The sequence below is a fragment of the Mercenaria mercenaria genome, chromosome 16 (genome assembly GCF_021730395.1).
Source record: "Mercenaria mercenaria strain notata chromosome 16, MADL_Memer_1, whole genome shotgun sequence".
In the NCBI taxonomy this organism is placed as follows: Eukaryota; Metazoa; Mollusca; class Bivalvia; order Venerida; family Veneridae; genus Mercenaria; species Mercenaria mercenaria.
Genome location: NC_069376.1, coordinates 22007826 through 22035756, shown reverse-complemented (window position 1 = coordinate 22035756; position 27931 = coordinate 22007826). Strand labels below are relative to the sequence as shown.

The 27931-nt window shown below is 34.3% G+C and overlaps 1 protein-coding gene across 1 annotated transcript in view; it reads right to left on the bottom strand.

Annotated features, from left to right (window-relative positions):
- Window positions 1–488: 488 nt before the first annotated feature.
- Window positions 489–27931, bottom strand: part of LOC128549525 (uncharacterized) — a 173788-nt gene continuing 146345 nt past the window's right edge. Inside the window, exon 2 of the mRNA XM_053526348.1 lies at window positions 489–1773. Within this exon, the coding sequence (XP_053382323.1) occupies window positions 1158–1748 (591 nt within the window). The 5' untranslated portion in view covers window positions 1749–1773 and the 3' untranslated portion in view covers window positions 489–1157. The remainder of the gene's footprint in view (window positions 1774–27931) is intronic.

Genomic DNA, 27931 nt, shown 5'->3' with positions numbered 1-27931 from the left:
ACATATGCGATCTCATTTGTAACACCTGTTACATATGCGATCTCATTTGTAACACCTGTTACAAATGCGATCTGTTACGAATGTGATCCTACAGAGCTTTTATTAGGTACGTGAGACCATGTCACTAAAGGTGTATGCCTACCGTATTTGCAATTACCACAAAAGGTTTTTATAACGTAAACGCTCGGGAGAAACGGAAAATGACTCATCTTTAGCGTTTGTCTAGGATTTTAGCTTTCTGCTCTTAAATCAAGGAATACTGCATCTGGAATGGAATGTTATTGAATAAAATCATCGAGGAAACGGTTACTTTTTCCTGACAAGCGGCGTTATGGCTTATATAAAATTATGTCACGTCTATCGTATGCTTGTTGAGAATGGGTATCTGACTTGCAACGGAACTTCGGATAAAACTTCACTTAGCAGCAAATAAAATTCTTCAGCAGTGCAAGGAGTTCGGGTAATAACACAAGGTTAGCCTTTGTTTTTCCACTTTTATTTTTATAATATTTGGGATTTTAAAGAGCAAGATTCAATGAAGTAATGTTTAGGGCATGTTAATTTTTAAATATAAGGCAGACACATATCTAGTTCGTGGTAATTTCCAAATTTTAATTAAAAACTGATTTTAAATCAGAAGGTAGGATAAATAGAGCATTAGGTTAATATCCTTATAATTTTTAAATTATTAAGTGAGGAGAAGCTAAAGCCTCGCCTTTTATATTTTCTCCGCCAAACCTAATAAATTAAAATTAATAAAGACATTAACCTAACATTCTTTATGACTTTCCGGCATTGCCCAAGTAAAACCGGTTGATAAGAAAATATGCATTTATGTACTTTTGCGCTACCCGTTTGTTCTAAAATTCATGTAAGCTTTGAAAATCTGTGGTTAATATGAGGAAATATGAAATACACTTCATAAAACATTGAGACCTTTTGTTTGTTCAAAAGCCGGAGTAATTTTGTTCTTAATGCTCATGTCCCAGGTTTAAGCTGCGTTGGTTGAAGTGAATGTTGTTTGCATTAAATGAAATATAAACAGTATTTCCAATTTTGATACGATTGTGAAATTGCAAACGGATTGGTCACACTGCAGTAGATTTTCGGTTACTTTGCCACAACATGTCTTATTAAAAGTCTACAAACTGTGTTCGTCATAGATTGTCGTCATTTCGTATATCTTCATCTAAAGGGTTTAAATCAACCAGATTCATTTTGCTGCTCCGTTTTCCGATTTCTAGCAACTTCATTCTATTATTGAAAGACTCCGATTGTTTACGCCTGCGTCCTTCTGCTTCGAGCATGTTTGCCAGTGCCGATAGTGGACCGGAAACAGAGAGCTGCTGAGAGCGCCGTCTAGTAACGGAAGAGGTGGATGAGGAAGAAGGTTGTAAATTTTTTGATCTAAGTCTGGACTCAAAATTGTAGGTTGGAAAGCGCCAGTTTCTTTTTCCCAGTAATAACAATGCGTTTTGATGTGTTGATCTTTCACTGTTGCGTTGCCCATAAACCATATGTGCTAAAGATCTTAGTCCCCCAGTAAGAGACAGTTGAGCCCGTTTCCTAGTGTCTGTTATCCCGATATCGTCAACGTTAATGTCTGTATAATCGGCTCCAATTTCATCGTTGGACAATACGTTACTGATGACGTCATTGTCAAGAAGGTATCCATGTGACAGGCACACGACGAGTTGGCACACTAAGACGAGGAGAACTGTTGACAGCATGCACGTACTGGGCTTCATTATTATTCGGCAATACTTCTGCAATCTGTAAATATATAGTTCAGCTTTTGTTATAAACATATCTAATTCCGTTACTTATTTACATCACAAATACATCTCAGTTAGCACAAACAATAGTAAATACGAAAGGGCTGGGTAACAAATTCTCACAACATTATCAAATAGCTTCCCGTAACAATGTTCACTTCGTGAGATGTAGCTACAAAAGATATCGATGGCTTAGCGCAATACTGGTCCAACTCAATTTTCGAAAATTATTCAGGGGAGGCAAAAAGCTGATCCTACAAAAAGTTATTTGGATTGGAAAAATATATATTAACATGTTGGCATAAAATGCCTTAAGAAATTATGATGTATTTAGTAAAGTCATTAAACGTTTCATGAAAAGAGGTTATGACCCAACTGTTTTGAGACACACCGCATGTTTGGTGTTCAGCCCTTTTACAGTTGGACGCTACGCTTTCCTCTTTGATTGTGTCTGACGGAACAGGTGGAGGGCTCTATGATTAGCAGTTCTTAAATCCCACCAGGACTGAGCTATTGTGATTTCCGTCTTCTGGCCTGTTTCGTCGAGGTGTTCCCTTAAGGGTGTTTCCCTTTTGCTCTGTTTTTTGCAAAGGCATTGAGTAAGTGCGTTTTAGCTTCTCAAGGATTGCATTTATATATATATATATATATATATATACAAGAGCATTTTTGTGTTTTACATTACATGCCTTCTGTTGCCTTTACGTATGCTAGGGTTTCACCTGGCGGGGATAACTTTTATTTACACTGTCTGGTGACTTTTGAACATGTGGGGATAAGAGTGAGGTTACGTGCACCATAAACCGGTTTAAACTCCCCAAGGGTGGTTTTGCCACTGACCGTTCCAAGGCGGTGCCCCACTGTGTTCCTGTATTTGTTTGTTTTGTCCTTGTGTGTTTAGTTTGTGTGTGTGTGGTGTGCGAGTGTTGTTCGTGTGTGCCTTTAGGGAGGCTGCTTTTTGGAACGTGGCTTTCCCTGTTGGATATTCTTCCTTGTTTTAATTTTATTTTGAGCAAAAAGCAATTAAATAGTAGTATACTGCATTCAGTTTGACAGTGCAATACAAGAACAACATGAGTTGGACCATTTTCACAGCAAATTAAACTGCAGTTAGACTTTTACTACACTGGAAAGAAAACATTGTTTTGTAATTATACCCAAAATAGATATATTTTTAAGAGAGGAGATAAAGATAAACATTATTTTGTCATGCCCGTCCAAAACATTTTAGACAAAAACTAATCGGTCTTCAACTGGCATTCTTATTTTAGCTATGGTTCAAGTGGCAAAGTTGGGATATACCTTCAGATAAGGCATAAAGAAAGTAATTGTAACAATCTAGGAAAAACAGGGAGCAGGTTACCAGATCACCTCAATACAAATGAAATAGGGAAAACTGGCATCTCAGACTCAGCACTCTTGAAATAGGGAAAATAGGCACCTTAGTAAAACTAGAAACCTCAGTACAACTAAAACAGTGAAATACTAGTAGGCCCTAGGTACAACTGAGATAGGGTAAAAATACACCACAGTACAACCGGAATAGTGAAAATAGGTACCTCAGTACAACTTAAATAGCGAAAATAGGCACCTTGGTAGAGCGGAAATAGGGTAAAAATGCACTGCTGGAATAGGGAAGTTAGGCACCTCAGTACAACAGCTACTGGGATAGGGAAAATAGGCACATCAGTACAACAGCTACTGGGATAGGGAAAATAGGCACATCAGTACAACAGCTACTGGGATAGGGAAAATAGGCACATCAGTACAAATAAAATAGGAGAAAAGGGTGTTGCACTTTAACATACAGACGAAGACCCAATTGTTATTACTGTATTTCAGAGAAAGTAACAGAATCTTCCGATGTGTATGAAAACACAACCTGATTACATATTCTACAATACCTGTAGTTCACTTCCAACCCTTGAACATGGAATTCAACATCAACAATAAATCCTAATAATATATAAAAGTAAATTTGCAAATCAAACAAATTATTCATAGCTTCTTAAAGTCATTAGGAAAATGGAGCTGTAAACATTTATGCCATGGAGCTATGGCAAGTTGTAAATTATGTGAGAAAAATATGCAACGAGACTGAAGCTTAAACTTGTGGCCTTGGAATACTGTTCCCATGCTCTAAAGACTGAGCTACAAGGCTTTTAACAAATTTTATTCCAGATTTCATTATATGTTTCTCAACTACATGTATATTGAAATTCTGCCTCAAAGTTCAGTCCTATGAATTTATTATAGGCGTCATAACCAAGTAAGAGTCACATGTTTGATACCATATGTCAGAGGGTCAGATAAATGTGCAGAAGGACTAGGACTCAGACCCCGGGTTTTGAATGCTGACCAAACTACTTGGCCTGCTGCACATTTTTTTGCAGATCTTTTTTTTTTTAACATTTAGGAATGAGTTGTTAAAACATGCAAAATACTGGTAATTCTGGCGAAATGCATATCAATTATATCAATTATCGTTATTTGCCTACATAATCACCTATTGATGGTTTTTTAGAAAGTGCGGACCTAAAGAAACAAAATTAACCAACACCGACGCCGATGAACAAGTGATATGACAATACTTCGTAGTTTTTTTTATCAAATATCAGACGAGCTAAAATGGCACTTCATCATAGCAGCAGTGCTTGATAATGCCTTGCCTCAAGTTAATTATGTTTTGCATAATTCTTTTTAGTGACAGTTTATACAAACAATAAGTCCAATCTTTTTTGTAGCAAGAAAAATCCTCGTGCAGCTAAATGTCCATGCATCACAATCGTAATCTTATGTTATAAATCAAATCTATTAGAAGATACTTTGACAGGTTTCACAGGAAATAATGCAACCAATCAAAATAGTATTGATTTAATGGGGACAATCAAATGTCCATGCCAGGAAAAATATTCTTAGCACCATTCCAACAATGGAACAAAAACATTTTATACATCACTCTGCACAGCAAGTACCGTAACTCTACATTTTTCGAAAGAATTATGGTCCCTTTTGGACTTAGAAAATCATGGGTAGAATAATATTTCTATCATACAGGCAACAAAATCAGATGAGCGTCTGCACCCGCAAGGCGGTGCTCTTGTTGTTCATTGGTTCAACTAAAGCATATTGGTAAAATCAAATGATTTTTTCAGAACTCAAGTTAGACTTGTCATAAAACAATTGTTTCAGTGAAATATAAGTCCAACTCAAGACTTTTATTGCGGTGATGAAAACCAACATTCCAAGATAGACCTTTAATCTTTTTTGTGGGTAAAAGTGGGTAAAAAAGGTAAATTGCCCTACTATTTTCACAGACTGTGTGTTTGACCTTAGTTTATAACAAGAGGGGAACGCTCACCTGAGTAATATGAGCTATATGTTTCAAATGTCAAACTGATGCTAAAATATTAAGAAAGTAGGTTATATTTATGGTCACTGAAAGTCAGGTGGTTTAAGATCGATGTGTAAAACTGTAAATGACATCCAAATTTCAAGGTTGTATCTTAAAAAAAAACAATAAGGTATATCAGAAGGCCACATTCATGGTCACTGAAAGTCAGTTTTAAGGCCGGTGTGCTAATTGTACATGTCCTAAAAATTTCATGGCTATATCTTAAAACAAAGTAGGCCAGTAGGTCACATTCATGGTCACTGAAGTAAGTTTTAAGATCGATGTGCAAAACTGTACATGTCGTCCAAATTTCAAGGCTGTATCTTAAAAACAAAAAAGTAGGTCAGTAGGTCACATTCCACATGAACCAGATTCGACCTTGGCCTAAAGATCATCAAGGTTAATATTCTGACCAAGTTTCATAACTTTGGCCTCTAGAGTGTTAACAAGCTTTACCTTTGATTTAACCTGGTGACTTAGTTTCTGACTCCACTTGACCAAGATTTGAACTTGGCCTAAAGATCATCAAGATTTACATTCTGACCAAGTTTCATGGAGATTTTATCATAAATGTGGCCTCTAGAATGTTAACAGGCTTTATACATGTATTTGATTTGACCTGGTAACCTTGTTTTAGACTGCCTCCTGACTCAGATTTGAAATTAACCTAAAGATTATCAAAATTAACATTCTGACCAAGTTTCATGAAGATACGGGCATAAACGTGGCCTCTAGAATGTGAACTAGCTTTTCCTTTGATTTGACCTGGTGACCTAGTTCCTGACTCCACTTGACGTAGATTTAAACTTGACCTAAAAATCATCAATATTAACATTCTGACCAAGTTTCGTAGAGATATTATCATAAATGTGGCCTCTAGAGTGTTAAAAAGCTTTACCATTTGACCTGGTGACCTATTTTTTGACTCCACCTGAACAAAATTTATACTGGACCTAAAAATCATCAAAATTAACATTCTGAAGTTTCATGAAGATAATTATGGTCATGAATGTGGCCTCTAGAGTGTTAACTAACTTTTCTTTGATTAGACATGGTGACCTATTTATTTACCCCACCTGACCCAAATTTAAACTTGACTTAAACATCATTAAGATTAATATTCTAACCAAGTTTCATGACGATATGATCATAGATGTGACCTCTAGCGTATTAACATGTTTTTCTTTGATTTGACCTGGGGACCTAATTTTTGACACCAGATGACCCAATATCAAACTCGTCCAGGATTTTATTGAGGGTAACATTCTGACCAAGTTTCATTAAGATTGGGCCAAAATTGTGACCTCTAGAGTGTTAGCAGTCAAATTGTTGACGACGGACGACGACAGACGACGGACACAGGGCGATTATAAAAGCTCACTTTGAGCACTTCGTGCTCAGGTGAGCTAAAAATATGTGAAGAAGTGATTGTGTGAAAAAAAAATGTCACTCGGACCAATGCGCTAAGCCATCTATATGCATCATACAGTTATGAGGAAGAATATATTGAAAGGAAGAGAAGAGTAAAAAGAGGGGAAAAGAAAGTATGCCAAGATCTAAATGAGAAAGACGAAACACATTAAATGTATTTTATGTATTTCTTTAGTAATAATCCTTTCATTATTATTGCGTTGTTTATTTTTGTTGTTTCTTTTGTTGTTGTGGGGGCCTCCGTGGTCGAGTGGTTAAGGTCGCTGACTTCAAATCACTTGGCCCTCATCGATGTGGATTCGAGCCTCACTCGGGGCGTTGAATTCTTCATGTGAGGAAGCCATCCAGCTGGCCTACGGAAGGTCGATGGTTCTACCCAAGTTCCCGCTCTTGATGAAATAATGCACGGAGTGGCACCTGGAGTCTTTCTCCACCATCAAAGCTGGAAAGTCGCCATGTGACCTATAATTGCGTCGGTGCGACGTAAAACCTAACAAAAAGAAATAAATAAAACTATTGTTGTTGTTGTTGTTGTTGTTGTTGTTTATTAGTCAGGTTTAGGTTTGCAAGACCTAATCCTACATGAATCTAGACACACAAGGCATTGTAGTAATTTCAACTTTCAAACCGCTTTGTTTCTATCAACACTTCTGAAAATATCAATTTTGTCATTGGTTGATAAAGAAGACTTCCTAGACAGTCAGATTACTGTGTTCGAAGGAAAATACTTTAAGAAATCTGGAGGACATAGTATTTTTGTAAAACAAAAATCAGTTTTAGAAATGTTGAAGTACTGAAATCAAGTAGTGAATATATTTTCTGGTTGAAAATTAAATGCACGATTCTCGGCAGAGAAGATAACCTACTTCTTGGAGCATTTTACCTTTTTGCAATCTCGTTTTTTATACAGAAAATGAGTTTTTGTTTTTTTTTTTTTTGTTTTGTTTTTTGAAAATGATGTATCTGATAAATGCAGTTTGTGTAAATATTGTACCTTCCTCACATAACTGTGTGCAATTTGCTCATTTAAAGCAGCAAATTGATTTACAAAAAGTGGTACTAAATCGGATCATTACAATAACCGTACGAGTAAAATATTTTCCTTTTAGCTACCTTCTGGGAATGTAGGGTGCTGAAATAAATGTTTACAAGTGATATTGAGAAGTTGAATTAACATAAGATTTACATCACACTAAAGCAATCTACATGTTGCCTATAATTCAATCATTTTTTATAAGTCTGTTCACAAAAAGATGAATCTACACATCATGTGTAAAAAGGGCATAATTTTTTGTTCTAAAATACAAACCTTTCTAATCCGAAAACCCCTCTAATCCGAACTTTTTTCTGGTCCGAGCATGTTCGGATTTGACAGGTTCCACTGTATTTTGATAGGCAATTTAAATGGCCATACATCGTCCCTCCCTGATGATGTCAGTTTCCATCATTTTTATTGAAACATTTTTGACTTAGATGAAAATTTTGTAAGTGATTTTAGTAAAATAATTTTCAGTTAAATAGAAACTCGTCTGATAGTAAAATCAATGCTACCGGCTTAAAACCTTTGTAAATGCAATAACCTTTTTATTGCAAATGGCTGAATTGGTGAAGACCGGTCAATCAGGTTTAACGTTATCTCAGACTTTGATGTAGATCACTTATTCTCAGATGGTCACTCAGCCCTGACCTTAACCTTGTGTATTCCGGTTACGCATGAGGAAGAATTGACCTTGTGACCGATATGGCAGAAAATCGATATCAGGGGAGACAACAGCTATATGGTATTGGTAACGGGTGACCGGCATTGCGATGTCGATATTTATTGCCTCCGGGTTATCACCTGGATGTTTATTTCAACTTCAAGAGGTTTTCCATAAGAAATTAAACAAGCATAATTGGCATGCCACTTTAGTACAAACTATGTAAAAGAAGGGACTTTTCATAAGAAATAAAAAAAAAAAGTCATTTTTAACAAAACAATACTAAATATGTAATTTCTTAAATGTTATTTTGTATTTTTGTCTTTCAAGTCACAAAATATCAATAAACACAACAAATAAATTTTAGAATTAACATTGTAAAATCATGTCGATTTATAATATATGTTTCTTTGTGTGACATGTATGTTATCAAATGTTTCAGACCCCAGGTTAAAATCCTGATAATGACCGTGTTAGATTTTCACAACCACGTCCATTTTATGTCACAAAAATACATAAAATAAGTTGTGTTTTTGAAAACGGTTGATTACAATTTATGCTATTACAGGTGTATATTTCATTCTTTTTTTTTTTACTCTAAAATGGTTAAATATCATACGTATATCAATTAAGTAATTCTTAAGATATCGGGAAGGAAAGAAATTAAATGAATCGAAAATTATGGTAAGTTTGTAGAATAAATAAAAGGGAGACTTGTGTCATCGGCTTGGTCAAATTGATCATTTTCTCTTTCTTTTAAAAAATATTGGCAGTCAGCTTGGTATAGATATTTTGCCATATTCAATGTAAATATAACTATATACAAATTTCACCGAACTGTTGCAAATAATGATAAAAAAATGATGCGGAAAAGTAAAATGCCATTGTAATTATATTCAAAACGCATTTATAGCCTTATCGGTGTTGTATATGTCTGTGTTGTTTTCACGCTCCTTATTTAGTGGTAATTGGGGGACAATAAAAACGGATGTAATACGGGTGATGAATCAACAATTTCTGTCAGCTTTCATTCACTAAGATTACAGTATAGAAATGACATTCGTTTAAAATCATTTTAAATTGAACATGTACAATCAATTATGAAAGTTTCAAAATGAGGTAAAGTAAAAAAACAACGATTTTCTTGATAACTGAAAAACAATTATGAAATCAGGAAAGGAATCATTCGCAAAGTAAAACTGATTTAAAACTTACACACATTGTGTCAAATAGAATATCCAATCACAAATTAACTAAACTGATTAAATCATTTACCTTAACCTTTTGATCACGATACTGCTTACATGTTCACGCGACATTAATATGTCGATATGTCTGCATATGACGCTACAACAACAACTTCGCACTGAAGTTAATTATTCTTCAAAATCAGTGAAAATTAACCGTCTGTGAACGTATCAAATTTTTATTTTACAAAAATGAAATAAATATCATTCAAAAGATAAATTCATTGTGAATAGGAAATCATTTGCACCTAAGCTTTTATATCAATGATTTATACAAAAGAAAAATGCTTTTAAGAAACGCATGTATGAGATTTTTACACATTTGATATGGAAAATAGACGGGAAAAATGACGAAATGGTGGCATTAAACATCATGTTAGGAACGAATAAAAAATAAAGATAAAATTAAAAAAATAAACGTGTGATGAATCAAATGTTGAAATTTGCTAATATTTTTGCACCTAAGGTTTCTTATTTTTAGTAATTGTGTTATTATGTAAAATGTGTACATGCCCTTCTTATTTCTATATAGAAAATCTGACCGCTATCGATTATTGGTCGGATGAATATTCTTCGGTATAGCGAACCGTGAAATCACGCAAAAACATTTCTTTAGAAATGGTCCCATCCTTTAACCCCCAAAATGGGAAAACAACAAGAATGATGTTTTTATAGTGAATTTGAGTAAAGACCAGTTACACGAAATAAATACAAAATTACGGGATCTTACTATAGGAGAGATCACCATGACGTCACGCTTTAACATCTGTTTATCTGGTGATGGGCGAAACAAATGTTTTTACATCGTTTGTGTATGGGATCGGAATTTTCAATTTTTTAATGACCTTTTCGCTCATTTATGGATTTTTCAAAATTCAAAAAGTTTTGAAATACTTACAATTTTCATATTTTTGTATTCAAATATCTTCTTTAAATGTATAACCGTTTTAAATGACATATAATTTTAATAGCGGCGTAGTGATGATCAAAACTGTAAGTGAAGCGTTCATAATTAATCCATTTTATTTCGAAATAATAATTAAAAGTAATTAATAAATTGCTTGTTTTATAACCTTTCCATTGATAAAAATATCATTGATATAATTTGTGTTTTAAGAAAGTTTAGGCTGTTAGAAACATCACTGCTTACATAATCAAAGTACTGAAAGTACAGAAAGGCTGGCAACCACAAAACACTGGATGAAATCTGTGCGGGAAAGATGTTTGCAAAATCTTAGATATTACGGGTTTTCCATATAAAACTAAGGCGAGCATAGGGTATTGATGTGATGAACCATCTTGATTAACTTGTGAAGGTAGTGTAAGGATATTACAGACTACAGATGGTGAAAAAAATACATGATGGATAACATAATTAGTGAGACAAACGGCATATAATGCTCACTTGGGAATCTGAAACCACAAAAATTAATATCTTACAAAAACGTCAGGTTCCGAGAACGTAATCAAATCAAACCACATAGGATAATGAACGAAATTCATAGTTTATTCGAAAAACGTAGTTTATCAAATGTAAACCGTGGTTTACGGTCGATATATTAGGATTAAAAAATCAACCATGAATTCCGGGTGTGATTTTGCGTTTTAGAATCTTGAACCCCTGTATACGAACGTGAGCCTAGGTGCCTAGGTCTATGATCTTGAACCATAGTTTACAGACGTGACATGTATAGAAATCGTCCAATAATTACATGAACCAAGGTTCACAGTCGAAAAACTAGGATTAACGATGGATAATCTAGGTTTTTCAAACTTAAAAGCATGTAAACCTATTCTTTCGAGCAAAAACAAAGGATAACGTCGTAAACAATAGTTCACACTCGTAAACATAGGTCCACGTTTGTAACCCAAGTTAAAGTTCAATCGAGAAACCTAGTTTATCGAACGTAACATAGGTTCAAGAGCGTAAACTATGGTTTACGTCTGTTGTCCTATGTTTTCGCTCGGAAATATATGTTAGTATTCGATAATCCTAGTTTTTCGACCAAGAATATAATTATTGGATTATTTGATTGCCACGAACCATCGTTTACGGGCGTGAACCTATGTTTACGACCATGAAGTTGGGTTTACGAGATGAACATAAGTTTACGAACGTGAACCTAGGTATACGTTCAGTAAAATTGGTTTCTCGAACAAAACTATGATTTTTGGTCGTAATCCTATGTTCACGAGCGTGAACCTATTTTTACGGTCGTAAACCCATTTTCACGGTCGTAAACTTAAGTTTTCGATCGTTAATATATGTTCACGTTTGTAAACTATGGTTTACACTCGTAAACCCTGGATTACGCCCGTAAACATAGGTTCACACTCCTGAACTTGGATTAACGACCGAAATTCTTAATTCAGTTGAGAAAAAAAAATCTAGTTTTAGCCTGGTTTCACGGGCGTAAAATATGGTCAACGCCCGTTATTTTATGTTTCGCTCGAAACTATGGGTAAGTATTCGAAAACCTTTATCGATTGTTAATTCTAGTTTTCGATCATGAACCTGGGTTCACGTTATTATTGGGCAATTGGCGAGCCATAAACGTTTATATATGTTTATAAAGAAGCAATAATAAACATTGAGGGACATAATATCAGATAAAGTATAAAGGTAACAAACACATCAACTATACTTCGATAGGCACGCCTCCTCCTACTCCCGCTCCCCCACCCACCCCACCCCCACACACACATTATATATGAAGGTATGAATACTGATCAGATGGGGTGATTTTCTTGTCAGTATGAGGGAAACCGGACTGTTAATGGTTATGGTCTAGTCCTGTTCCTTCCCTTATTGGAGAGGTCTATCAAGACCTCTCCATAGTGTTGGCTTTCAAACAAGGAGAATTTAGACTAATCTATTAATTTTACGGCGTTAGATTTTACTTTCTAGCGCAAATTACGGTAAGCCAGTCTAAAATGGCCCAATGCGCTTGCGTACAAGTAAGTTTTGAAATCTTCTAAGACGAAAATAATTGTTTGTTTAAAATAAAGAAATATAGTGTAATACTATTCTTACAAATGTTGGAAACGGTTCAGTTATTAACAAGAAATATATAGATATATATTTACTATTCTTTGTTCGCAGTATTCAAAGATATGCATATGAATTGAATCACGTTAAAATGTATTTCGTTCAATTAAATGAATTTATAGTTTAACTGGCGGGTTCGTTTGCCCCGTTCGGAAGATCTGCTGGAATAAGAAGATTTCTTCCGAGCTTCTGATAGTCGAAGATGTTAATCACGTGATCAAAACAAGGCGGCAATTCGACAAACTGAGTAATTAAGTAGAACAAATAAAATGTTTAGAATTTCAAATAGCACATTAACAAAAGAAAAAATATCTGAAAAAAAAATCATTTAAAAAAGAATGATATTTTTTTCACTTTCGGCAGACGTTCGATTGGGATTTTCTTCTAAGTTTTCTAAAGCATCTCGGCAGCTTTCACCAGGGCCAAGTTCAGTGTACAATTATTGCGGTGGTAGCTTTTGAACCGTTTTAAATGAAATTCAGTAACTAGGAAATGCTTTGGCATACAGTCCTCGGATTGGCGGAGGTTGATCATAACCTGAAGATGACTTATGGATTTTGAGGTCATTAGGTCATGGTCACAGGGAGTATGACCCCTATAGGTCACAGTGACCTGAAACAGGGAAACTGTTTTTGTCTATAGCACAACCTATCATATAACCAGATAACAACTAGATATTTGTTATCTATGCCTCTGATATAACTTTAAAAGGAACAACACTGGACCTCTCCTAGGTTTCTTTTTTAAAAGAAGCCTACTTGTATGATGATTAGGAAGATTGAAGGACCCATAATAGTGTACCTCCTTTTTTGAAGAGTATTCCATTCCTACCATAAGACTAATTTAACTGATTTTTCAGGAATGCATAGGTTCAAGCCCCATTAATACCAAACTTTGTTCATTATATTTCTTTTTTTTTTCAAGTAAGATAAACTTTTCTTTTTTTTTCAATATTTATTGATTTGTCGTACAAGAGCGGATTTTTTTCATTTGATTAGCCATTTCTTGCTGTTTAAAATGAATTTAACCTGAAGGGTGAGTGTTTAGACGTCTTTGAAAATACTTTGTTATATTTTGTAAAAGTTCTTGATTTTACATCTATTCTTTAGTTTACAAAGTTCTTTTTGAATGCAGAGAGCAAGGCTATAATTCTTAAGAGTTGGAGCTTAAATTATGTCCGATTAAATTCTCTTACTCGAGGCTCCCAAGAAAAATTGTTATCGACAATTTTATTTTGTGTTTTACAATTGTTACGCAATAATTTGAGGTTGCATTTAGAAAAATATAAGGTAAAATGACTTCTCTGCGATCGTTTTGCGCAATGGCTATCACTTTGAAATTTGTCTCTGTTTCAGCTGGAGGAAAATATAATTTATTCAAGATTAACAAATAAAAGAAAACAATCAAACAACAATAACACGGTAAAAGTCGTTTAAAGATGCAACACAGTGCGAAACAATCTTAACTTCAGGACTGTATCAATTCATGCATTTGTTAAACATTACAGTTGCGGGTCCACTATCTTAATATAACCTGAAATACCGTTGCAAACGTGTGTTTAAACAAAAATCGCTTACATCTACGCTCCCATCCTTTAAACAAAATGTTGACAAAGCACTTTTTACAATATATCTTTCAGCATTCGCCAGAATGTTTCTAAAATGAGTTTAGTATAGAAATAGCCAAAAAAATATATATAGCATGTACGCTCTTTAGGTATACAACTCGAAGAAAGTGGTCTTTTGTTTCTTCTTACGTTACTGTGGCAATTCCACGCAACGATTACGTCCCGTAGTACCTATAGCAAATGATCTGAAAGAATAGATTCTTATAACTTTAGCCCTAAATATAAGACCTGACATAACTCATATCACTAGATCGGTTCATTATCTATAACGAAACGGTCAACAGTGTTGAGTTACGAAAAAGTTCCTTTCATACAGACATTTCATTCATAGGGGCGAATTGATTTACCATCATTATGTAATATTTTCTAATATTATCTTTCAAGTATTTACTGTTAGAAAAATAAAACATTATTATAACATGTTAAAGCAAATAGGTTTATTGAAACAGGTAAGTTTAACAATCTTTATATAACTCTATGGCAAAACTGATAAACGTGGCGAACTATTTGAATTGCGCATGAAATTATATTTTGTGTTGTCAGTCTCAGCATCTTTGAACTTTTGTTGAACTTTACGGAATCTCGATTTATGGTTATAATAGTCTGGCGAATAAATCGCCAGCCTAAAAACGTGGACGTTCAGCTTCTGCCCACCCGATCACTGTCTGATCAGTTCTAAAAGTAGAAAATACAACGGATTTGTATACAAACACGATCTCTCCTAATTCCTACGAAAAGTGAAATAAATTAAATTGCGAATGACATTGGAAATCTATTAATGATTCAGCGATTACAACTTTCAAACGAAACGAATTTCCACAATTTTCTGACATCGATTGGGCCTCAGTGCAAATAGGCGAGACGGAGATAGCATACCGCGCTAAGAAAGTATTTCATTCATAAAAACGATCAGTATAAGTGTGAATTGAACGGTGCCAGAAAAATTTATAAGCGAACACGAAATACGTATATTCATAAACACAGAACGCGAAATGAACGTAAATTAAGAGAGATGCACTCTAAAAGACCTTAAGATTTTGAAAAGTTTTGCACAAATTAAACTCTTCCACTACAGCCGAAGAGATGTCCGATACTCAAACATTTTACCATCATATAAAAAAAAGTAAACTCCGAAAAATATATATGAATACTTTGATATGTTAAATGATCATTTACAAAACAACGAGGTATTTAATTGTAGAATCTAGATCTAAGAAATTAAAAGGATGATTAATACCTCAAGATTATATCTATAATGAATACATTTTGATTTTATGATCCCTATCTACTGTGACTTTTTAATAAGATATTTGATTCAGGTATTTTACCAGACTGTTAGTTAACTGGGACTATTATTCCAATAAATAAGAAGAAAGGGTCACCTCGGGTTCTAGTAAATTATGGGCCAATAACTTTACTTAGCTGTTTAGGTAACCTCTTTACTGCTACACCCAATGAACTGTTTGTTAAATAATATCCTTTACGAAAATCAGGCCAAAATATTTAACTCCTGTTTTTACTGTAAAAAGCACAAAAGAGCTGGTTGTTCTGTTCTTTTATTGATTTAAAGTATAATAATTATAATTCACATAGCAATAAAACGTTTGACTGGTTTTGGTTACAATGTAAAAGGGCTAGAAGGGACCTTCATATGGCTAAATATTTATATAAATTAAGGAAAACTGAAAATAATAGAAGTAATCTAAAAATACAAAGTAAGAAATATAAGAAAACTATGAAATTTTATCGTGACAGATATTGAAAAATTACGCAAACTTAAAAACTGTGACCCTAGGAAATACTGGAAAGTAACAAATGAGGAAAAGTAAACCCGAAAGCAAATATTACAGACTTGTATAATTATTTCAAAAATGTAAATTTTTCTGGCAATATCGAGGAAGGCATTAAAGATATTGTACTAAATGAACAATTGAATAATAACATAATATTCCAGTTACGGAAAATGAAATAGATTTTGCAATAAAATTATTAAAAGCAATAAAGCGAGTGGAGTGGATAACATTGTAAACGAACATATAAAGTCTAAATATCGCATCATGAAAGGTATATATTTGAATATTATTAATATTGTTTTTGATAGTGGAGTTGTTCCAGACTCGTAGACTATTGGTGTTATAAATCCCATTTACAAAAGCAAAGGTGATATTTTAAAGCCAGAAAATAACCGACTTATTCTTAGCTGCCTGGGCAAATTTTTTACGTGTGTTATTCATAACAGATTGACTAAATATATATAAGAAAATAATTTTTTGCACAACTGCCAAGCAGGATTTAGGAAAAAAGTTTTAACATCTGATAACATGTTAATACTCCATCATTTAATCCAGTACCAAAGTACTCAAAGGGGAAATTGTTCTGTGCCTTTATTGATCATAAAGAAGCGTTTGATACTATATGGCGAAACGGACTTTGGCAAAAACTTTTGAATCTTAATATTAACGGCAAATGTTTGAAATTAATCCAGAATATATACCAAAGATAATAGGAAAGGGTAGATTTCTCGGAAGCACAGAGCACCAAAAACACAGCCTCAGAGTCACGCATTTGCAAAGTAGGCCCACAACAAAAAGAAGCCGTAATGGAAAAATATTACAGACGGGTTGCTTCAAAAATCTAACAAGTACATATAAATTTATGCCAAATACAGATAGAGGGGGTTGGGGGAGTGGTAAGGGGTAAAATAGGTGTGGGTGGGGGGGAAGTTGAAGGGGAAAGTAGATCAAGGATGAATACACAAAGGGTAATCACAGTTACACTACAACGTAAAACATAAAATCGTGCGTTAGAGTAAATTCTGAATGTTCGCAATTTTTACATGCAAAGTCGGCGTTCGACAAGGAAGGAACCTGACACCTCTTTTGTTTTCATTATATCTAAATGATTTCTTTCTTCAAAATAACTTTGAAAGTGATGTTACTATTCCAAGTTATCAAAACGGGCCATTATGTGACTTTTTAAAGACACTGTTATATTATCAGAATCAGAAACAGGCCTGCAGAAAGCTTTAGACCTTTATGCCCAATATTATGACCAGTGGAAACTGACAGAAATACTTCAAAGTCTAAAATAATAATTTTCTCTAAAGGACGTCAACCTAACTGTATTTTCTTTTTAAAAAATTAACGTATGGAAATAGTAAATGAATATAAATATCTAGGTATTTTGTTTAGAAGAAATGACTCTTTCAATAAGTGTAATTCTCATATTTCATCTCAAGCAACACGTCCTATGTACAGTTTGATTAGAAATTCACATCGCCTTGATCTCCCAGTAGATCTTCAAATTGACTTATTTAATAAAACAATCGTGCCTATTTTATGATATGGTGCTGAAATTTCTAACATTTTCCGTCTTTTAGTCCGTCAAATCAATGTTTCGGACGTTCAACATTTCAACAGTTTCTATTGGATAATAAAATAGGTAAAGATCCTTTGAAAGCAAAGAATGCAGTCAAGAAGAATAATAGCAGACTCGGTTTGATTGAATCTGTTCAAATCGTTGTAAGTTAAACTCGCGACAAAATATAGACGAACTGTAAACGATTATATCAGAAATATTTACTCATCAGAAAGTAACTAGGGAGTTATTGCTGTCTGTATGTCTCGCAATCTTGTCCGGAATTCTTCCCCAAGAAGAGATCTATATATTTGTCTTCATGTTCCGGTCCGCTTAGTTATTACCCTTTAATTATTCAGCATTTGTATACTATAGCACCACTTCTTTTCCGAGTTGTTCCTCTGTAAACCACTGGCTGGAATTCATTGAATCATCAAAGGAAGCTTCACTTCCAAGAGAGATACGCAAAACCTCTTCTAATAGGTTTGACAATTCAACATTTCTTAACGCCAATCTTTTCCGGCCTCAACAAGCACTGGCTTGAATTCATACAAACGTCACCAGAACCTTTACTCTTAGATACTTTTTAATTGATGCGGTCGGATGATTTTTTAATGAGTTATTGCCCTTTGTTTATTCAACATTAGTATACATTAGGAACATTTCTTGTCCGAAAAGTAAGTTGCTGGAATACAACAAAACTTCATAGGAAGCTTTAGTTTCAATAGTTTCAAAAGAAGATGCGCTTATAATCTTCATGTTCCAAGTCCAATGATTTTTTCACTGAGTCTTTGCCCTTTGATTATACAAGATTATACAGAACCATTCCTTATCATACGTATTCATCACCAACCGCTATCTTGAATTCAGCGAAAATCCATAGGAAGATTCATTCTTTAGAGGATATGCACATGTTGTCTTCATGTTTTCATGTTCATCGTTTCAAACACTTGTGTGATGTATTTTATTATATTTACATTATATCAAAGGTGATATTTTATAACGTTATGGCGACCTTGAATTATCTGGTTTCGCTAGAGAGTTTTTGTTAACTGGGGAGGACTAGCACCTCCTTTACCTTCTTACATTATACATTGTAATTATTGCAATATTCATTACCCACTGGTTGCTGACAGTTTGGTAAATTAACAACACATAAGGTCAAGTTTTGGAGAGAAAAAAAATCATATATTGTTGATTGACCTTCAGATATACTTTAACTATGACATTTTGTCTATGTCCCACAACTTTGTGATATATTACTAATGATGTTAAAACAATTGTAACTGTATTTCTACCAACACAGATTATTGTCCATTATTCACATGTACTAATTTTCTGTTGGTCCAATTATCCCACCCACTTTTTAGAAGTCTTTATTACTTGAAATAGCTTATGAACCATCCGTATCTTGGTCATATGACAAGTAAATGACCTGTTGTATATTAAAGACAATTTGGCAATAACGGATATTCTTTCTAATTCTTGAGGCAATATATTTTTTGTAAATGTAGAAAATAATTCATGAAAAGTAGTTTACATAGAGTATATTACACAAGTGTCTTTACATATAAAACAAGTTGAATAAAATATAAAGAATGCGAGGCACTGCCGAGCATTTTATTAATTTTATTCAACGAGATTAATAAATTCAATGTGGAAAGTCACAAAATGTAATATTCTTTTGATCAAATGTTAGCATTTTCTGTCGACACGTCAAAAATTCTTTTCTTTTGATATATGAACAAGACAATTTGACCAACATTTCATATACTATAAACGATATCGACGTCAAAGCTTTATTACACCAGAGTATTATCATATACTGGTTCGAGTCGTAAATTCGGCCAGGTCGTAAATATTCGGCCACTTACTTTAAAGCTTTTTTTTTTGGAGCCAGATGCTTGAGAACGCACCTGTGTCATCACAAGCACTTGCGTTATCAACAAAGTCGGCAAAAAAACAACAAGTTGAGGTGAGTACAAAAAAAGTTATCCTTCTCTAAAGCTGTGTACTCTAAGTAGCAAATATTTTGTCTCGCGGGTCGCGTGACGTCATTGCACGCGCTCGTTTATGCTGAGGTCTGGCAAGGGTTAATTCAAATCTAAACTTTATAACACGAAAAGAACATGCGTTAACTAGCATAAAACGTGTTAAAACCAAATAAATGAATAGATTTTCCCTCAACGTCATTGAATTTCCATGTCTACGTTGTTTTTTCACGTTGACGTAATTTCCTTTTGAATTATCTGTTTTGGGTCCGTAACACGTTTATGCTTTGCCACGGAACGCGCATATATCAAAAGGTGTTATAACAGCACGTTAACGCGAGAATCTCCTTTACTCTCTTATTAAAACACCCCTGAAAAGTGACAAGAAAAGCAGTTTTATGCTAGAATCACTACTGGATGCACATGCCATTAAACGGGTCATGAAATTGGCCTTAATTTTTTCAAAGGTTTTCAACAGAGGTTTAACAGGTCACCATTGACATTCACCCATTACTTCTTACTATTTAATGGGATTTTCATGACCATAGTTTTAATGCCATACATTAAAAATGACTTTGATGGCCATGAAAAGCTGCTTAAAATAAACCATTAAAATAAGTTAAGAGGCTCCTTAAAACTCCATGATATTTTTTAATTGGCATGCAATTAATGTGCCATTAAAAATTACCCCTTAATTCCCCATTAATTAGTAAGAACTAATGGGGCCATTAATTTTTTCAATACTCTATTAATGGCCGTTAATTATTAAAAAATTGATTAATGGTCGCATTAAATATGTCAGATTCAATTTTAATGGGTTTATAATATTTTAATTGTATATCAAATTAAGGGCCATGAAAATTTGCCTTCAGAATTAGACATCTTAAGATAATCAACTTCATATTAATATTTGCCGTATTGATCTAAACTACGTATTAATACACATGTAATAGTATCTATACATATGTACTGTTTTGTAAAATGCTAGATATATTTTTCTTTTTTCTCTTATTATTTTATAATGTAAACACATGTATGGTGTAACAGCCTCGTACAAACATTTGTTATATTGTATCCTTATTCTGTCATATGTTCATATGAAATGAGAAAATAAATGGATATTGTATTGTATTGAGTTGTACGGGTTTACAGGTATCGGTTTAATAGATTTAGTGACCATGTGGGTAGTTTTAACTATTCAACATTATAATATTGACAAATATTCTGACCAAGTTTTTATTGGTACAGACATTAGGCATAAGGTGTATTAAAAAAGCAACTGTTGATGACAATGTCAGTGCACAATGGGCAATCACAATTTAGCTCTACTTCAGTATTTTGTGCTCACATGCATGCACTGTACAACTAAGAGCAAATGTTTGAGGGATTGCATCACAAGTAGCTTCTCCCTTCTCCAATTAAGCGTACCACACTCTTTAATTCATTGAAACAAAGAAGCGATTGATCTGCCCATGCCCCAAATGAATTTAAATCAGACTGTAAATCTTCACTATTATGTGTACTGTTCACTTCTCTATAAACCTTAGTTTCTACTCAAGAATTTGAAAATCTAAACTAGTCTAAACACATTTTATAATGTAAATTCCTTACCCCACCCATTTTCTTATACAAATGCTGATTATTTGGACAAGAAAAACAAAGAACAGAAAAAGTGGCATGCAGCAATACGTATTAACCCTTACCAAAATATTGTAGATTGATGTTATCAAATGAATTAATACGTGTCCATCCGACTTTCATTGAAATAAATCCGATTTTTGTAGGAACACAATTTGCCAAACATTTGAAAAAAATGGCGTAACTGCATCAAGGGGAAATAACTTCAATGCAACTAAATATAACATCATGATATATTATAGACGATGTGTGCGTAGTATGTATTTATTGTGATTAAAGTATATTTTAGAACAATATGAGACTGGAATTATAAACATTCAACAGGAGAGCAAGCCAAAAACCAAAAAGAAAATATATATGAATCACATTTTACAGAATTTAGGATTTAATGGGCATTACAATGCTGTTAAGGGCCATTACGTTTACTCTTAAATGAAATCGTACACAACCTGAACATTCAATGGGTATTAAATCAAATTTAAGGGCCATGAATAATCCTGTTAAATTAAAAAAAAATACAGAATTTCACTATTTTTTCAAAGCAATTAACTATTTTAGCTACTAACTAAATTTTTAATGGCATGATTCATGGTTAAAAATGGGTGTTTTAATGGTATTTTAACATGTAACCCATTAATATTGTGAAACCTGTTAAATAAAGTGATGCAAGAATTTATGGGGTTAATTAACGGTTTTTCCTATTTTAATGGATATTTTACAGGGTTTTAAACCATGTTTAATGATATGTGCATCCAGTAGTGAATGTGTGACAAACAGTGACGTAAAAAATTAAACTACATCATGCTGGTGTGAGAAGGATGACAGGCGCTTTTTGAATCTCTATTGGCAAATATTTTCTACGAGGTATGCTATTGAAAATTGATTGCAGTTTGTTGAAAAAATAACCAATTTTGCTGTAGAATCGATTTATTTCCAAGACAATGTTGAAAATATAACCTACTTTATGTTTAAAAAGTGGCCGAATATTTACAACCTTTAGATGGTAAAATGTGGAGGCTAAACCTGTCCGTTATTTTAAGCGTGGTTTTATTGTTTACCATACTGCAAACGGCCGTTAACGATAACAATCAATGCTGCTTGTATTAAAGCACATATGGTAGAAATTATGTACAAACCAATTGTATAAAGAAAGAAATATTTATGAAAACCCGCAAAAAGTGGCCGAATTTACGACTCAAACCAGTATCATATATCATATTTGGCTTTATTACACTCCCGCGACGTCAAACAGAACGTAAGAAACATTAAAACGATTCAGAAAGATGATAATACACTAGTAAAGCGTGTTGTATATGGATAAAGGTATCTATCAACATTTTGGAGACCATCTGGGTTGCCATTTTGGGTTCGTCGTTTCGTATACAAACATTTTTTTCCTGGATAATGACCGTTCTCCTAAACACTCGTATACATTTATTCGCATACCAACCCGGGCCCGGTTTTTTCTGAGAATCTGCTACCTGTGTCCCAGATCAAATGTATATGAGACATTTTTCTCAATCCCATTGTTTAAAAAAATATAGATCATTTGCAGGTAATACCGAAAAGGTTCCACAAGGCGCACAATTAAAGCCATTTTGTCTCAAAACGTAGTGCCCTGAAATAGTAATTTATTTCGTTTTCATCGCGCAAACTGTTATATTGGCATCTGGGAAATTTGGCGTACTATACAAATTGGCAAATTATTTGAAGGTTGTATGGATATACTGACAGTCAGACGTACAGATGGTCAAACTGCAGTAAAATGCTGCCCCGAAATCGCGAAACTTCTATTTTGAATAATGCAGTGTCCCAGTTTAAGTGTGTTGAAACCATAGTAACAACTGTCAGGATAAGGCAACATATGGTACTTAAGATTTCTTTGAACAACGTGTGTGACGATGAAAAGTGACATTAATGAACCATACGCGAACAAAACTCAACTAAAGTAATTATAGACATACAACCTCTCGCTGTTTTCAGTTTTCTCCATGTTTTTAATATTGAGGACACAATTGTTCAACTCTAACAAGATTCGCAGCAGTTGCTATATAATACGGAATTCCGTTAGGGCCATCGCCTTTGAAAGTGTTGATCTGATACGTGATACTCGATAGTACGATGACGAAAACGCAAAATCACGAAACTACGATAACGAAAACGCGACAACACGATAATGATAACTCTATACTACGATAACGATAACGCGATAATACGATAGTACGGTGATGATAATGCGATAAACTTGTTGTTATTAATTTTATTCTAAATAAAAACTCAAAGCGATTAACCTGCAGAGTTTCTGACAAATTTTGTATTTGGTTTTAGCTGAAAAAGGTTGTACATCCCGTGAACAAGCAATAGAAATCATTTTGAATTTTAACAGTGCTTAAATAACAAGAACACTGGAGGGGAAATTCTTCTATGCGCATTGGCATCGGAGGGCGATAGTACGATGATGGTAACGCGATAGTACGACGGTGATAACGCGGCAGTACGACGGTGATAACGCGACAGCACGATGATGATAACGCGACAGTACGATGGTGATAACGCGACAGTAGGATGATGATAACGCGATAGTACGATGGCGATAACGCGACAGTACGATTATGATAACGCGACAGTACGATGGTTATAACGCGATAGTACGATAATGAAATTGCAAAATCACGATACAACGATAATGAAAACGTGATAATACGATAGTACGATGGTAAAAACGCGACTGTGCGATGGTGAAAACGTGATAGTATATCGCATTATCATCATCGTACTAAAGTATTATCGCGTTTTCGTTATAATAGTTTCGCGTTATCTTCATCGTGTTGTCGCGTTTGCGTTATCGCAGTTTCGTTTTCATCATTGTACTATCGAGTATCGCATTTCAGATCAGCACATTCAAAAGCGATGGCCCTAACGGAATTCCGTAATATAAACATATAGCGAAATCGCCTTTACATGAATCAACGATAACAAAATAGCTACTCTGCTTCCGTTATATGCCGACTAAATACTCGACATTCAATGCTAAGTAGACTAATACATGTAGTAATAAAAAGTACATCAGATTTTCTGAAACAAACAATTTCTAACTGATGAATTTATTTGTTTATATTTTTACCGTAAGAAAATGTTTCAGCCAGTCTAAACAGTACCTGTAAGTCAGTGCATCTATATCTGGCAGTGTGCGTAGTTTACAATTTATTCATTGTAGGCACCACAAATGTCAACTAGATTCTACTTTGCCAGTAAATTAACAAATAATCAAGGCCTTCGAGGGTTTATCGTCTAGTTTATGCAACTGTCAATGTTTTGCCCGCCCGTGGGGGGGGCTGACCCAGGGAAATTTGACATTTCAAAAATTTTGTTGTCTAAATCCCCACCCTAAAGACAACCTTTTTTGTCTAAATCCCCACCCTAGAGCCTGGTTGGTACATCAAATGCCCCAGAGGTAGAGGCCTAGCTTGAACTTAATGACTTATACTAGTAGTAAGCTTATTCAATTCATTAAAGTGTTATGAGAAAACAAAGAAAAAATCAGTAAAAAGGTACAAAATAATTATCTGGAAAATAGTGATTCAAATGGTCATTTTAAGTAAGGTAGGTATAGTCCCAATGAACATATATTTAGAATTTCAGTATAATAAAAAGGATAATATTCAAATGATTAAACTTAGAAAAAACTTAAACCTTATGAAACTGGTATTTTCAGGTACATAAGGGCATAATTCTGAAAATAATGCATATAATGCATGGTAGTGTTAGTCAAACTGAATACACATACCTAGTTTCAACTGAATATCTTTGATTGTATAAGCTATAACTATCTAGAAAAATCGAGCTACAAAATACAATGTACACATAGTAACCTAGTTTCTGCTCCCACATAACCAAGTTTCTACAGGATGGTAAGACCATTCAGAAAAACATTCTGACCAAGTTTAATTAAGATTGAACCATATATGTGTAAACACTAAAAATTAAGGACACACTACTCGCACACTCGCAACAACATGTGCAGACATTGACCAAACAGTTTTGAACTTGGCTGAGATTTCAGACATACATTCTGAGCCAGGTTGGCTTGTGATTAGAAATCCTAATTCCAATGATTGTTTATATTCAATTGTAATAGAATAAATTGAAGGTGACTGACTTTATCATCAGTCCGGATTTATCATCAGTACCAGTAATAATAATTCATAATTTTAACATGTCCAAAACATTGCGGAATGATACCTATTTCTGTAATGATTATATTTTACTCGGACTTTATCATAGACTCCCTGTGTAAAATCTCAAACTTTCAACTAAAATAAAGGTATTAAATCGATATAATATTCCAATGAAACTTCAAAGTTTTGTTGTTTGTAGCTTCATCTGGGGCATGTGCAGTGAGAAATCTAAATTTGATTTCTAAATTAGTGTTATATTTATTTCTAAAGTCACTAGTAATAGTTCATTGTAAAAATACTTCATTACATCCAAGTGGAAACTGGCAGGTACTCGAAAATGCAGCTCTCTGATCGGTCAATTAGAACCCCTAATTGATGAGATGTCATGATAAAGTTATGAATAATATTCTATTATCTATTTTTAATCACCTTTTAGTCACCTTCAATCACAGGTGCCCGTCCGTCTTGGTGCTCATATGGGTGCCACCCCCTCCCCAAACCCCTCAAAAAAAGTTAAAAACACTGTTTTAATCCTAAAACGAAAAAAAAATGATTTTTTTCCCTATACAGATGGAAAAGGTGCTTACAAGTGTTGACGTAACGCTATGGACGTTTACTAGGACACGCTGTTCAGTAACAGTTGAGGCTACCTTGCTGCAATTTACCCATCATGCATTTATAAAATAGTAAACTATTTTGTTCTGCCTAGTAAACAGCCTTTAGTTAAATAAAATACATTTAAATTCAAACTAGCCAAATTGTCTAGACACTTGCAAAATAACAGTGACGATCGCTCATTTTGTTTCAAAACGAAAGTAGAATTCAAATGTAAGTTATTTAAGGTTGTATACTAGGTAGAATAGGATCGTTTACTGTTTTATAAATGTCCGATGTGTAAATGGCAGCAGGGTAGCTTGCATTGGTACTAGGCCGGACATTATGGTTGTTCCACAGCGTGTCCTAGTAACCTCCATAGTGTTACGGCAACACTTGTAAGCATCTTTTCAAAGTAAGAGCAGGGCTGTCGCCGGCTTCGTAAAAGAGGTCCGGCCTTCGGTGTCCCGTGAGTGCTGAAGACAGGAGGGAGGGATTTCCCCTTCCCTATCCTCTCTCTTCTCTTAACGGAGGTTCGGGGGTTCTCCCTCAAGAAAAATTAAAGATTTGGGATGCAAATAAGTGCGTTTTTCTTCCATATTTAAAGCATTTTTTGTTAAAATTTTCAATCAATTTCATGATATTTTTCAAGGATAACTTTCCAACCCTATCATTATTTTAAGAGGGGTCCGGGGTTCTCTCTCTTCTCCCCCCCCCCCCCCCCTCCCATCCCCCACCCACCCCCGAGAAGATTTTTACATTTGGGATGCCAGTAAGTGCGATTTTCGTGCATCTAGAAAGCATTTTCTGTTAAAATTTTCAATCAATTTCATGATATTTTTCAAGGATAACTTTCCAACATTGGCAAATTTTAGCAAATCGCTATAAATGTTGATGTATTGTTTTCTAGTTGAGATGTATGTCGGCATTTCGTTTGATTAAAAGCATTTTCTTAAGATAAATAATCATATTTTGAAATATTACCAAATGGCGTCCCGCGAGTGCCGAAGGAAGGAGAGGGTGGGGGAGCACGAGAGATGGATACCCACCCAACCCTATCATTATTTTAAGGTGGGTTCGGGGTTCCCTATGTAGGCATTTCGTTTCATTAAAAACAATTTTTTAAGATAAATAATCATATTTTGAAATATTACCGAATGGCGTCCCGCGAGTGCCGAAGGAAAGAAAGGGCGGGGGAGCACGAAAGGTATCATTATTTTAAGATGGGGTTCGGGGTTCTTCCCCCCCCCCCCCCCCCCCCCCCCCGATAAAATTTTTACATTTGGGATGCCAGTATGTGCGTTTTTCGTGCATCTCGAAAGCAGTTTCTGTTAAGATTTTCAGTCAATTTCATGTTATTTTTCAAGGATAACTTTCCAACATTTGGCCAATTTTAGCAGACTGCTATAAATATTGATGTATTTATCATAGCTGATATGTATGTCGTCATTATTTAAGAAAAATAATCTTATCTGAAAGTAATAATTAGAAGAAATTAGCTTTCGGTAAGTTTTGTTTTAAACGCAATTGATTTCCATTTTTTAAACATATGGCATGTTTTTTTTTATTTAAACAATTATTATAGATTATAAAAGAAATCGTCCTTTATATCATACTGGATGAAAGATCCATCAGGAAGTTGTTTAGTTATGATTAATCCAGTCAAGCAGGGTTGATAAATTTGACACGGAAAGTGTCGAAGTTGTTTTCTCACCTTCGGACATTCATGACCGATACCACTCTTGGTGGATAGTTACATTAACAAGGCAATATTTTGACACTTTTAAAAAAGCAAAAGATGAAAGTTAATTCAAAAATCTGGTCCGGACGATAACAGCCGATATCATGCTTTGACAAAAAAAAGAGGTCCGGCCGTGGCAGGGCCGTTCGCGACGGCTTGAAGAGTACTAGTTTTATAACCCCGAAGAAACATGTGAAGTTTCAGTTCAG